This window comes from Ictalurus furcatus, chromosome 14 (assembly GCF_023375685.1).
Source record: "Ictalurus furcatus strain D&B chromosome 14, Billie_1.0, whole genome shotgun sequence".
Classification (NCBI taxonomy): domain Eukaryota; kingdom Metazoa; phylum Chordata; class Actinopteri; order Siluriformes; family Ictaluridae; genus Ictalurus; species Ictalurus furcatus.
In genome coordinates this window covers 10,963,454-10,978,310 of record NC_071268.1, presented here as the reverse complement: position 1 = coordinate 10,978,310, position 14,857 = coordinate 10,963,454, and the positions used below count along the sequence as shown (strand labels likewise).

Here is a 14,857-nt window from a genome sequence, read left to right as displayed (position 1 = left end):
TTCCTGCATTTTTGCCAATACAATAAACGCCAGAAAGAATACTATAAAATAATCCAAGTGCGTTAAAATGCGACACTGCAACGTGTATTCCAATATAACATATACTTCTTGTCTCAACAAAAATCACAAAATCACTGTCTGCCACAAGACAGTAAAATGCATCCGATGAAGAACAAAATAATGCTTTCAATAAGTTTACATTTCACCATGTCTCCTATGCAAATATTACACCAAATAAGGAAGGCTCGCCCATTTCAAAATTGATATAACTCATTAGAAAAAAATCTCACCTGATGGTCAGGATCATTAGTCAGATTGTCCCTCTTCGCATGGGTCAGTGTTTGTGTTCCAGCGGTATCCAGGCTAATAATGCTCTCAGTAGGAGGTCTGGCGTATTTCAGATCACTCTTTCTAGAGTCAGTGGTTCTGTAAGCTTCATAATTGTACATATGCTGTAAAGTTCCTGTTCCCCCGACGTCTGCGTAAAGGGGTGGATAATACGGAATAACTGGCAGGTTGGCACCGGACTTATAAAACATCCGCTCACGTCTCCATCTGTAGCATTTCACTGACAGTATAGTTATGATGGACACGATGAAGAGAAAAGAAACTACAGCCAAGGCCAGGACTAGATAAAATGTCAGGTTGTCGTTGTATTCCTTGTCGTGCGTAAAGTCCGTGAACTCGGAGAGGACTTCAGGGAAAGTGTCCGCCACCGCCACGTTAACATTGACTATAGCTGAACGAGAGGGCTGTCCGTTGTCCTCCACTACAACAGTGAGCTTCTGTTTCACAGCATCTTTATCGGTGACTTGGCGCACAGTTCTTATTTCTCCATTCTGTAAGCCCACTTCAAACAGCGCCCTGTCTGTCGCTTTCTGCAGTTTATATGAGAGCCAGGCATTCTGTCCAGAGTCCACATCCACAGCCACCACTTTCGTGACAAGATAGCCCACATCTGCTGAACGAGGCACCATTTCAGCCACCACAGAGCCACCAGTTTGTACTGGATACAGAATCTGAGGTGCATTGTCATTTTGATCCTGTATATTAATTTTCACACTCACGTTACTACTTAGCGACGGTGATCCTCCATCTTGAGCTTTTACAAGAAATTCTATTGACTTAGTCTGTTCATAGTCGACGGAACGTACAGCATGTATAGCACCACTCTCGGCATTTACTGAAATATACGATGATAGAGGTTCGGCATTGAAATGCCCCTCAATTAACATATAAGTAATTCTGGCATTTTGGTTCCAATCTAAATCATTTGCTTTAACTGAACATATAGAAACGCCAGGTGAATTGTTTTCCATTAAAGAGGCGGAATAAAAATTGTTCTCAAATATTGGCTGGTTGTCATTCACATCAGATATTTTCAGTGTTACTGTTTTGTTACTGGAAAGAGGCGGTATTCCTTCATCCACTGCTGAGAATGTGATGTTATACTCATGCATGGTCTCTCTGTCTAATGTTCCATCAGTCAATAAAGTATAATAGTTTTTAAAAGACGATTTAATTGTAAAAGGAATCTTCTCATTTACAGAGCATCTTACCTTCCCGTTATTGCCGGAATCAAGATCTTTCACATTAACGATGGCTACTGTAACACCACTAGGTGAATCCTCTGAAATAGGACTGGAAAAAGAGGTCAGTGAGATTATAGGGGCGTTGTCATTTACATCAAGTACTTGAATCAGAATTTTCGTGGTAGCAATTAAACCACCGTAATCTTTTGCCTGAATAGCGATTTCAAAATATTTGTGTTTTTCATAATCAATCAGGCCTGCAACAGTTATCTCACCGGAGTTCTCATTAATTGCAAAAATATCCGCAACCTCAGTGGACATACGATTGAAATGGTAAGTTATGCGACCGTATGCGTCCTCGTCAGCGTCTGTGGCAGTCACCTTCATTACCGTGGAACCTTTCGGTGAGTTTTCTGCAACAGTAGCTTTAAACTCTTTCTGCGTAAAAACAGGTGCATTATCATTAGCATCTAACACTGAAATGCGTATTTTAAGCGTGCCAGATCTTTGTGGCTCACCACCGTCGACAGCAGTTAATGTAAGCAGCACTTTGTCCTCTTCCTCTCTGTCTAAAGGAGAATGTAAATACAACTCACTGTATTTTTTACCATCAGGGCCAGTCTGTATTTTAAGGTTAAATTTATCTGTCGGATGCAAAGTATATCCCTGAAGCGAATTCTTACCCATGTCATGGTCTACAGCGCTCTCATGTAAAATAAGTGTACCCGGTTGAGTCGATTCAGATACTTCTAACTGCACCTCGTTTTCTGTAAAAGTAGGAGAATTATCATTTATATCCAATATTTCTATAACAACACTGTGAAGTTGCATTGGATTTGTTGAGATTATTTCGAGACTAAGACTGCAGGGTGACATCTGCCCACAAAGCCGTTCTCTGTCTATCCGCTCTTCGACTACCAGAAATCCTTTGTCTAAATCCAGTCCGATGAATTCGCTGCTCTCGCCACTAACAATTCGAGCACCACCCGCTTTCATCCTCCGTGCGTCTAAACCCAAATCTTCGGCCACATTTCCCACAAATGATCCTTTTTTCAGTTCTTCTGGTATTGAGTAGCGAATTTGTCCCAAAATTACATCAGTAATGAAGAAGAGTGTCAAGGCCTGTAGCTGCGCTTTGGAGGAAAATCCATTCTGTCCAGGACAGAGCGCACTCCCAAGAAAAAACGGAGAAATCCCCATGACAAGTAGCACCAACAAAATAAAATAAAAAATTATGAAGAGACTGCCGTGGGGAAAAAGGACACAAAGAGAGGCAGGAGTAAAAATAGGAGCCCGTCTGTTCTAGACCCTTTATCTCCGATATTCTGCAAGATCCTGGGAGTGATCACAATTTTTCAAGTAAATACAAGTGCTTAAGACAACAGCGGCACTTACAGACAACATGGGGTACAACAATGCCAAAAATTCAGAGAATGAGATCAAGAAATTGGACATTAGAATCACATTTTGAATTTAAATATGTAAATATGCCCTGTATCGGTGCTCATTTGGATAAACATGCAGCAAAAGATGAAAGAGATGAACAATAGAATTGAAACAAGGGGTAAAGCGTTGCATATATAAGCTGCTGCGTGGAATGGAAAATTCGTTAAACTTTAGCATTAAATACAACCCGCACGTAAATAGCCGATTTGGAGTCATGATTATTTAATATAACAAAAACTTAAATCTATTATAGAGGCTCATTTATCTAAGCAGTTGTTTCAAAGAACACGGTAATATCCTTAGTGTTGAATTAACACCCAGAGTGTTTATTTGAGTCCAATGGACTTATATAAACAATGTAGGGTGTAAATTCAACACTGTGGGTGTTAAATCAACACTGGTGATTTTGCTGTGAAAGCGCGTTTTGACTTGTATGGTGTATTTTGTATTTACTTGGATATTTTACTAGATGTAGTCCACAGCCAATGCACTCCTCCACCCTTTTAACTGAGATTGTGAGTAATGAACAAGTTATTTAAATAAATTACAGCAGTCGGTGAAAAACAAAACAAAACGGTACAATCTTTAAAAAAAGGGGGTTCTTTAATGGTTTTCATTTTCACCTAAAACTTTAATCAAATTTTTGAATATTAAACGACCGTGGCCGTGAATATTCTTGTATAGATGCAGTTGTCTGTCTAATATACGTTCTACACTCTTGCGATCAGATAAGTCGACATTATCAGTAGGTAAATGAACGTCATTAACTAGGCTATAGCAGTCATCAGAGCAAATATTTCACCACATAAGGATGAGCCGCTACTTTCAAATGTCATTTTTAAAAGGGTTTGGAATAATACCAATATTTAAAAATGCGATGTGTAGGTAGGCCTAACAGTATTTCAAACGACAAAACAAAACAGCATAAGTATAGTAGCGGAACACCGACAAACGCCATATCTACTGTTTGTCTTAAAACCACCATCAAGAACAGACTGAAAAAGCAAAGTCCTCACCTGATGCTCAGAATTATTAGTCAGATTGTCCCTCTTCGCATGGATCAGTGTTTGTGTTCCAGCGGTATCCAGACTAATGATGCTCTCAGCAGGAGGTCTGGCATATTTCAGATCACTCTTTCTAGAGTCAGTGGTTCTGTAAGCTTCATAACTGCACATATGCTGTAAAGTTCCTGTTCCACCTACGTCTGCGTAAAGGGGTGGATAATACGGAATAACTGGCAGATTGGCACCGGATTTGTAAAACATCCGCTCACGTCTCCATCTGTAGCATTTCACTGACAGAATAGCTATAATTGTCACGATGAAGAGAAACGAAACCACCACCAGTGCCAGGACTAGATAAAATGTCAGGTTGTCGTTGTATTCCTTGTCATGCGTAAAGTCCGTGAACTCGGAGAGCACTTCAGTGAAAGCGTCCGCGACCGCCACGTTAACATTGACTGTAGCTGAACGAGAGGGCTGTCCGTTGTCCTCCACTACAACAGTAAGCTTCTGTTTCACAGCATCTTTATCGGTGACTTGACGCACAGTTCTTATTTCTCCATTCTGTAAGCCCACTTCAAACAGCGCCCTGTCTGTCGCTTTCTGCAGTTTATATGAGAGCCAGGCATTCTGTCCAGAGTCCACATCCACAGCCACCACTTTAGTGACAAGATAGCCCACATCTGCTGAACGAGGCACCATTTCAGTTACTGGAGAGCCACCAGTTTGTACTGGATACAGAATCTGAGGTCCATTGTCATTCTGGTCCTGAACTGAAACGATCACTGTCGCGTTGTTACAGAGAGGAGGAGAACCAGCGTCTTGCGCTTTAACTGTAAATCTGATCTCTTTTATTTGTTCATAGTCAAAAGGTCGAACTGCGTGTATTACGCCAGTCTCAGTGTTGATGGAAACATAAGACGACACCGAATCATCACCGCTGCGCGTTTCCTGAATAAAATATGACACTCTGGAATTTTGATTCCAGTCCGGATCGCGTGCGGTAACAGTAACTATAGATGTACCAGGAGACGTATTTTCCGGTACTGTGGCATAATACGCAGTTTGACCAAATTCTGGAGGATTATCATTAATGTCAGAAACTCTAAGATGCAACGTTTTTGAGGTTGAAAGCGGTGGCGAGCCTCCATCTGTCGCAGATACAGAAATATTATATTCTTCCAGTTTTTCGCGGTCCAGTAATGCATCCGTCACTAATGTATAATAATTTGCCAGAGTAGACTTAATCCTGAAAGGAAGCCTTTTGTGTACGGTACAAGTAATCTGTCCATTTCCTCCCGAATCAGCGTCTTTAACATTGATTATGGCTATGGTTGTGCCTGGAGGCGAATCCTCCGACACAGGATTCAAAAATGACATTATACTTATGATGGGTATGTTATCATTGACGTCAGAAACTTCAATAATGACCTTACTGGTATCTGTTAGGCCACCGTGATCTTTAACCTCGACTCTGATTTCGTAGCGCTTATCTTTTTCAAAATCAATATTTCCTGCCACAGATATGACGCCAGAGTATCGATCAATATGAAATATTTCTGTTAAATGTTCTTTAAGATTGGAAAATGCGTAAGATAGTTCACCATTAAAACCGCTATCTGCGTCGGTTGCGTTTAGTGTTGTTATATAAGTGCCAACTGCTGCGTTTTCTGTTACAGTGGCTGTATATACTGTTTGATTAAATATTGGCGCGTTATCATTAGCATCTAATACTGCAACATCTATATTAACAGTGCCAGACCTCTGTGGATTTCCACCATCGACGGCAATCAGCTTCAGAGAGAGTTTAGGCTGGTCCTCTCGGTCTAACGCTTTCTGCAGCACCATTTCAGCATATTTACTGCCATCAGGATTAGAATGTTGCTTTACAACAAAATTGTCATTTTTACTCAATACATAATTTTGCAGAGTATTAATGCCAACATCGAGATCTTCCGCAGTTGCTAAAACAAATCGTGACCCAAGTGTGGCCGTCTCGCTTATTTCGAAGCTCATTTGGCTTTTTCGAAATACAGGAGAATTGTCATTTATATCAGTAATTTCAATCGTAACCTGATGTAGTTCCATCGGATTCTCTAGAATTATCTCAAAACTGAAGCTGCAGGGTGTGATGTCACCACAAAGCTCTTCTCTGTCTATTCTCTCCTTCACGACTAGAGTTCCTTTGTCTGGTTTTAGCTCTGCATACTGCATGCTTTCTCCAGTCACGATATGGGCTCGACCCGTTTGGAGCCTTTTTAAATCCAGTCCCAGATCTTGCGCTATGTTGCCAATAAGTGAACCTTTCTTCATCTCTTCCGGAATAGAGTAACGAATTTGACAATGAATCGTGCTACAGGTAAATGCCAAAAGAAATACGATTACTTGCCACCTCATTGCGTAGCCTAATGTAGCGTCTTCCAAACAGATATCCTTGATGATAATCCAATATTGCAAAGCAACGTAGGTTGAAGAACCAATATCAAATATATCACATCACCCGATTTTCTCGACTTTGTATCAGCACGAGACAAAAATAAAGAAATTAAATAAAATAAAAAACGGGAAACTCTGATGTGAGCAATGACCGTCTTTTCTCGACTTGAAGTGCACACTAACAAAGAGGATCCGCCATTCCCAGAGCTAACAATATTCAAAAATAATTTCCTTGACCAACAGCGGCACACAGAGTCCAAAACATGGACCAGCAACATATTTTATTATACAAAGATTCTGAGAATAAACATTATAGTTCGAGACAAAAAACTAAATTCAATAATGTCGCTGTCCACTATGGTGGTACTGAAAAACCCAAAACGCTAATATAATGTAAAAAATAAAGAAATAAATTAAATAGACTGATAAGGTAATACATAGTTAATATCGAATATTTAAATTACTGTGTACTTACTTCTGCATTGGAGTCTGATACGTCCAGGATGGTTCTCTTACTGATCGTTCCCGTAGAGCTAGAATCCACAACCAATACGCTCTGACTGCAGGGCCTGACGACTTTACAATCGCTTCGTCTGGAGTCAGTAGTTTTGTATACCTCATAATTATTTAAGTGATGCATAGTCCCTGTATCCCCGGTTCCTGGGTAACGTGGCGGATAATATGGAATGAAGGGGAGTTGGGATTGATAGTATATGCGTGATTGCCTCCATCGATAAATTTTAACCGAAATTATAACAGCCAAACACGTAATAAAGAGAAATGAAACTACAGCCAATGCCAGGACTAGATAAAATGTCAGGTTGTCGTTGTATTCCTTGTCGTGCGTAAATTCCGTGAACTCGGAGAGCACTTCAGGGAAAGTGTCCGCCACCGCCACGTTAACATTGACTGTAGCTGAACGAGAGGGCTGTCCATTGTCCTCCACTACAACAGTGAGCTTCTGTTTCACAGCATCTTTATCAGTGACTTGGCGCACAGTTCTTATTTCTCCATTCTGTAAGCCCACTTCAAACAGCGCCCTGTCTGTCGCTTTCTGCAGTTTATATGAGAGCCAGGCATTCTGTCCAGAGTCCACGTCCACAGCCACCACTTTAGTGACAAGATAGCCCACATCTGCTGAACGAGGTACCATTTCAGCCACCACAGAGCCACCAGTTTGTACTGGATACAGAATCTGAGGTGCGTTGTCATTCTGGTCTTGGATTAAAATATGAATTGTAGCATTGCTAGCCAAAGGAGGGGAACCTCCGTCTTGAGCTGTAATGTAGAACGTGAGGCGTTTAACTTGTTCATAATCGAAAGTGTGCATTGCGTGTAACACCCCGGTTTCCGCGTTAATGGATATTAAAGAGGATACCGGTGTTCCACCTATTTGTTGCTCTACTAGAAAATAGGAAACTCTAGCATTCTGATGCCAATCCGAGTCTCTGGCACTTACACTAAAAAGAGACAACCCGGGAAAGTTATTCTCAGGAACGTAAACAGAGTATGTTTGCATTTCAAACAACGGTGCATTATCATTGACATCAGATATGGTGAGACGTAAAGTGGCAGAGCTTGAGAGAGGAGGCGAGCCAGAATCGGTGGCTGTTAAGGTAATGTTATATTCTGGGACAGTTTCACGATCAAAACTGGCATCACTGATTAAATTGTAATAGTCTGTTATTGAGGAACGTATTTCAAAGGGCATCCCTTTATTTACTATACACGTCACTAGTCCATTAACGTCTGAATCGTAGTCTTTAATTTTGATAACTGCTACCGTTGTTCCGGGAGCAGCATCCTCTGACACAAAACTACTGAATGACATGATGGTAATTACTGGTGCGTTATCATTGACATCTACTACCTCGATTATTATCTTACAGGAGTCAGTTAACCCTCCCTGATCTTTGGCCTCCACTCTAATTTCATATTTTTTGACTTTTTCATAGTCCACCTGGCCTATAACGGAAACCATTCCTGAATTTTCGTCAATATTGAAAATGTCTGCAACATTTCCTTTACGTTTAGAAAAGTAAAACATAATCTCGCCATTTGACCCGCTGTCAGCGTCGGTTGCATTAACTGTTGTTATGTAGGTCCCCTTTGATGTGTTCTCGACCACCGAAGCCCTGTACACCGTTTGATTAAAAACGGGGGCGTTATCATTTGCATCTAACACAGTAACATCTATATTAACAGTGCCAGACCTCTGTGGGTTTCCACCATCAACAGCAACCAGCTTTAAAGAGAGTTTAGGCTGCTCCTCTCGGTCCAGAGCTTTCTGCATCACCATTTCTGCGTATTTACTGCCATCCGGATTCGTATGTTCCTTTAAAACAAAATAATCGTTTGGGGTCAGAAAATAACTCTGTAGAGTATTCTGTTCTGCATCCGGATCATCTGCACTCTCCAGAACAAAGCGAGATCGTATAAGTGCAGATTCACTGATTTCAAACTTTAAATGGTCCTTCTGAAATGTCGGCGAGTGGTCATTGACATCAATTACCTCTACAATAACACGATGCAATTCAATCGGATTGTCTAGAATTATCTCGAAACTGAAGCTACAGGGTGTGATGTCGCCACAAAGCTCTTCTCTATCTATTCTCTCCTTCACGACTAGAGTTCCTTTGTCTGGTTTTAGCTCTGCATACTGCATGCTTTCTCCGGTCACGATGCGGGCTCGACCCGTTTGGAGCCTTTTTAAATCCAGTCCCAGATCTTGTGCTACATTACCAATCAGTGAGCCTTTCTTCGTCTCCTCTGGAATAGAGTAACGAATTTGTCCAGTAACAAAAGAGCAGGACAAAATGACGAACAAAAACGCGCTCATCCCTAAGCCATAATATCTAGATGCCATGAAAAATATCCCCGAATCCATGATGCAAATCCAGAAAAAGGGAAGGTGTTAATCAATATAAAAAAAACCAAAGTATTTTCTTGTGGATATGCCTAGATATGTCGTTTTAGATTTTGACTTATGACTGTCTCCATCTGCTCTACAAAAAAAGAAGTCTGAGATACACAGAGTCGTAGGTGTGGCGTACAGACTGACATCACGATAAAATTAAGCTAGATCAACAGCGGCACTCGGAGTCCAAATGCAGAATATATATGGCCACAAACAAAATAAGTGAACCGTCTCAGAAATGTGTAATACTATATAAAAAAATTCTAAAGCTTTCCATGTATTCACAGATACATATCAACTTACTAAATCATCAGCACTGCCAATACAAGTGAAGGACTGCTTGTACTGGCAGTGCTGCTAAATTACTGTACAAATAACAGGAAGTTATTTCCTCAGTGTCATATATAACAAGTAATTTCAAATCAACACTAGCAACAGTTATAAACCGAAATGTACTGCACTGTAACGAATTTCTGTAATTGCTACAAGAAAATACTATATTATAATTATAAAGTGAAACAGATTATCATTACCTTACTGTAAAACTAGATACTTAGGAAAGCAAAGTTGGAACATAGATGGAATCCATGGCAACAAAAAACAACCAAACAGACAAGCATTGAATAATACTCTCTAAAAAATATATATATATATATATATATATATATATATATATATATATATATATATATATTATATATATATATATATATATATATATATATATATATATATATATATATATATATATATATATATATATATAAACCAGGCATAATATATTCCTAACCAGCCATAATATATCCGTAATACGTTGTGTGATGAAAAAAAAAAATGTTGTAACTAAACCTCAATCTCAATATCAACCTCTCGCTCTCTCACACACCAATTTTTAATAATATACCACTCATCATGTAGTATAGTCTGCGGTCATAAAATCATAAAATCATAGTATGCAGTCATAAAAACTCAGACAGCAGAACAACATCTAGGGAAAGTAATCTGTCTAGGTAAAACATTACGGCTAGGTTTGTGTCGCTAGCCAAGGGGATGTATTCCGTTAGTTACAAATTACTTCATCAAAATTTTAACCAGTAACGTAATCCAAGTATCACAATATGAAAGTAATGTAATCTGATTACTTTAGGATTACTTCAAAGTCACATATGTAAATAAAGTCAAGAGAAAAGCAATATGATCTAAAATATTTTTTATGTACAGCTTTTTTTAGAGCTTAAAACATGTTTAATTTTAAGTAAGTAAGTAAGTAAGTAAGTAAATAAATAAATAAAATATCACTGTCCCAGTCACAAAAGTTAGGGTGACCATATTCTGGTTTTCCAAAAAGATGACACCTTGTTTCGTGTCCTAATAGCGTTCAAAACAGTGTTACTATGAATGCAGATTTTAATACACTGTAAAAGACACACTATTAGCATCATTTCCTTTTACATTTTATGGCATTTGGCAGACGCCCTTATCCAGAGCGACTTACAATTATACCATTTTTTATATGCAACTGAGCAGTTGAGGGTTAAGGGCCTTGCTCAAGGGCCTAGCAGTGGCAGTTTGGCGGTACTAGGATTTGAACTCATGACCTTCCGATGAGAAGTCCAATGTCCTAACCACTGAGCTACCACTTCCCACATCACATAAATATATATCAAATCCTACATTCTTTCGAATATCCGTGGAATAAAATAAAATATCAGATGCCATGAGTGTACCTTCTGCCGTAATTTACACATTTGAATGACCATGTAATACTAAGCAATGGGATAACATGAAATTAAAAATGACCTTATATGGCCATGGGCATTGTTTCGACTAAGGTCACTTGTCATTTGCTGCTATTGTCAAGCAACTGTTTGACGCCGTACACAACAGCACTTCACCTTCGCGCGTTTGCTGAGAGTAGGCTAATGGTTGAGAAGCAGGAACTTGGCCAATAGTTTCTGCAAGCCTTTTACAATCGACCAGTTGGTGTGCGAGAAGGCGGGAATTACAGAGAGGGGTTAAAGGACTGCAAACATGCGCAAACATGAAGCAGTATTAGACCATAAGCATATCATAATGAAACTAAAGCCGAATCCCAGTCATTTTCTCAAATTTAGAAATCCCGGCCGGATGTCCGGGAAAAAGACGACGTATGGTCACCCTAACAAAAGCATTTCAGAGAACAATTTCTGTTAACTCCTACCAAATTAACTTTGCGCAAAACATCTGCGCATGCACCAGGAGATTGCTCATGTGAGCCACGACTGGCAAGAGAGAACTAGAACTATAATCAAGCAGCTGTCTATATAGTGTTGTCAAAATATTTATCTGGTTTTAAATGAAAAAAAAAAAAAAATGTAATCCAGATAGTATTCCCTTTATTATTATTATTATTATTATTATTATTATTATTATTATTAATATTAATTAATTAATTTTAATTTATTTTTACAAAATGTACTTGTAATCTGATTATTTTGTTTTTTGACGTAACTGTAACGGATTACAGTTACCATTTTTTTGTATACTGATTACGTAACGCCGTTACATGTATTCCTACTCCCCAAGCCTGATTACGACTGAGATTAACTTCCTTTGGTGTGACCAAAATAAATACCACCGTATTAGCACCATGGAGAGCTCCGGATAACCAACCGACCCGTTAAGAAAGTGCACGCTGAGAAACTAATGAGCACTGCGAAAACAGATAAATATTAAAATGGACATACTTTAAATATACTGGAATTTTAACTCACCAAGGTGTTGCTTACTTCAGAGTCGTCACTGTCGAATCTCTCCTTTGGGAGAGTATCTGCTCCAGCAGAGTAAACGCTCATTAGACTCTGACTGTTTGGTTCGGAAAATGTAACATTCTCTTTCCTGGAATCAGTGGTTCTGTAGATTTCATAATTATACAAATGCTGATGAGTTCCAGTGCCTACGGAGTCAGCATAACGCGGTGGATAATACGGAATCACTGGAAGATGGGACTGTAAATACATGCGAGATTGTCGCCATCGGTAGATTTTCACTGATATAATGACTACTAAACATGTTATGAATAGAATTGAGACTGCAGCCAATGCCAGGACTAGATAAAATGTCAGGTTGTCGTTGTATTCCTTGTCGTGTGTAAAGTCAGCGAACTCGGCGAGCACTTCAGGGAAAGTGTCCGCCACCGCCACGTTAACATTGACTGTAGCTGAACGAGAGGGCTGTCCGTTGTCCTCCACTACAACAGTGAGCTTCTGTTTCACAGCATCTTTATCGGTGACTTGACGCACAGTTCTTATTTCTCCATTCTGTAAGCCCACTTCAAACAGCGCCCTGTCTGTCGTTTTCTGTAATTTATATGAGAGCCAGGCATTCTGTCCAGAGTCCACATCCACAGCCACCACTTTCGTGACAAGATAGCCCACATCTGCTGAACGAGGCACCATTTCAGCCACCACAGAGCCACCAGTTTGTACTGGATACAGAATCTGAGGCGCGTTGTCATTCTGGTCCTGAATTTGAACTTTGATTTGTGCGCTGCTACTCAGAGCTGGCGTGCCTCCGTCCTGGGCATTCACGTAAAACTGTAACATTTTGATTTTTTCGTAGTCAAACGAGCGCAACGTGTATACAACGCCTGTCTCAGCATTAATAGACAAAATAGAAGATAATGGTTCGCCGTTTAGCTGCATGTCTTCGAGGTAGTAGGATATTCTAGCATTTTGATTAGAATCTGCATCACTTGCATGAATCGAAATAATAGAAAAGCCAGGTGAATTGTTTTCGGGGATAAATGCAGAATAAACATTTTGATCAAAAACAGGTTTGTTATCATTGACGTCAGTGACTCGAACTAGTAATATTTTATTACTGTATAAAGATGGAGTGCCCTGATCAGCTGCTGTTATGGTTACATTATACTCAGAAACTGCTTCCCGGTCTAAAATACCATCTGTAATCAGAGTGTAATAGTTTACTAAAGATGACTTAATTTTGAACGGTACGGATCTACTAATGGTGCAGTTTATGAGCCCATTCTTCCCCGAATCTGCGTCTTTTACATTTATGATGGCTACAGTGGTTTCTGGTGGAGAGTCCTCGGGAATACTGTTTGAAAAAGAGGTCAAGGCTATAACTGGTATATTATCGTTTATATCAATTACTTCAATAATGACTTTACAGGAATTAGACAGGGAACCCGTGTCTTTGGCGATTACATTCAACTGATATTGCTTGATCTTTTCAAAATCAACCTCGCCTTCAATTCGAATCTCTCCGTTATTAGGATTCAGTGAAAACACTTGGCCAGCGTGTGATATCTGATCGAGGTAATACGTTACATGGCCAAACATTCCTTCGTCTTCATCAGTGGCAAGGACAATAGCAACAAGAGTGCCTCTCGCTGAGTTTTCCACCACAGAAGCTTTATAAACGGCTTGTGTGAAGATGGGCGCATTATCATTTGCATCTTGCACAATGACGCGTATACTCACTGTGCCGGTACGCGGAGGGCTGCCACCATCAGCCGCGGTCAGAGTGAGTTTCACCTCCGCCTGCTGTTCTCTATCCAGTGGTCTATTCAGCACCATCTCTGCGTACTTACTGCCGTCAGAATGTGTCTGTTCCTTCAAGCTAAAATGCGAAGTAGGCTTTAGACTGTAGCGTTGAAGTGTATTTATACCTACATCAGGATCAATCGCACCGCCTAAAATAAACTGCGCTCCTACTGCAGAAGATTCACTTATATCTAAGATAATTTCTTTCGTCGAGAACGCAGGGGAATTATCATTAATATCTAGTATTTCTACCGTAACACTAAATAATTCCATTGGGTTTTCCAAAACCACCTCGAAACTGAAGCTACACGGAGACGTTTGTCCACAGAGCTCCTCCCGATCTATGCGTTTTTTCACCGAGAGAATGCCTTTGTCTGGCTGGAAATGCACCAAGTCGTTGATTTCCTCGGTCACAATACGTGTTCGACCAGACTTTATTCTTCCAATACTTAATCCGAGATCTTTTGATAAATCACCAATGAGAGATCCAGGCTGCATTTCCTCCGGTATTGAATATCGAACTTGAGCATCAATTATAGGCTGAAAACCAACACACAAAAGCAGAATGAGCAGCCTTCGAAGCGCCAGTTGTATTCTCCAAAACATAGTAATAATGTCCATCAATCAACTCCGTTTGTAAGTATAAGTGACAAATACTGACGTGTGAAAATTGCAGTTTGCGTAATTATTGAAAAACAAATTCATAAGAGTCGAGTTGATTGTCTGACCACTATTATTGCTTTCTTCTGTATTAGGCTGCTCACTATACCCGTCCCAAGGAAAGAGTAGTGACGTAATGAGGGGCAGTATTTATAGTAATGCACATTCCCAGGGCAACAGCGGCACTCGGAGTATAAATCAGTAACTAACAATCAAAATGCTCAGAAAAACAAAGATAGGTTCAAACGCGTCCAGAATAATAAAGCATAATCTGTATCACACACACATGACCTTCGCAAAAGCAGCAGCGTCAGGTTC

At 39.9% G+C, this 14,857-nt stretch overlaps 3 protein-coding genes across 3 annotated transcripts in view; all 3 read right to left on the bottom strand.

Moving 5' to 3' along the window:
* Window positions 1–9,322, bottom strand: part of LOC128618166 (protocadherin gamma-A11-like) — a 96,807-nt gene extending 87,485 nt beyond the window's left edge. Inside the window, exon 1 of the mRNA XM_053641649.1 lies at window positions 6,891–9,322. Coding sequence (XP_053497624.1) covers window positions 6,891–9,302 — 2,412 coding nt within the window. The 5' untranslated portion in view covers window positions 9,303–9,322. The remainder of the gene's footprint in view (window positions 1–6,890) is intronic.
* LOC128618168 (protocadherin gamma-A1-like) lies at window positions 237–2,871 on the bottom strand. The gene has a single exon (XM_053641653.1). The coding sequence runs from the start codon at window positions 2,730–2,732 to the stop codon at window positions 255–257; it is 2,478 nt and encodes an 825-aa protein (XP_053497628.1). The 5' UTR covers window positions 2,733–2,871; the 3' UTR covers window positions 237–254.
* A 1,900-nt stretch (window positions 9,323–11,222) lies between the features above and the next one.
* Window positions 11,223–14,649, bottom strand: LOC128618307 (protocadherin gamma-A11-like). The gene has a single exon (XM_053641837.1). It carries the CDS (start codon window positions 14,498–14,500, stop codon window positions 12,077–12,079), a length of 2,424 nt encoding a protein of 807 aa, XP_053497812.1. The 5' UTR covers window positions 14,501–14,649; the 3' UTR covers window positions 11,223–12,076.
* Between the last annotated feature and the right edge of the window lie 208 nt (window positions 14,650–14,857).

Coding starts and splice junctions, on each gene's coding strand:
- LOC128618168 (XM_053641653.1), bottom strand. CDS start 2,732: ATGGGGATTTCTCCGTTTTTTCTTGGGAGTGCGCTCTGTCCTGGACAG.
- LOC128618307 (XM_053641837.1), bottom strand. CDS start 14,500: ATGGACATTATTACTATGTTTTGGAGAATACAACTGGCGCTTCGAAGG.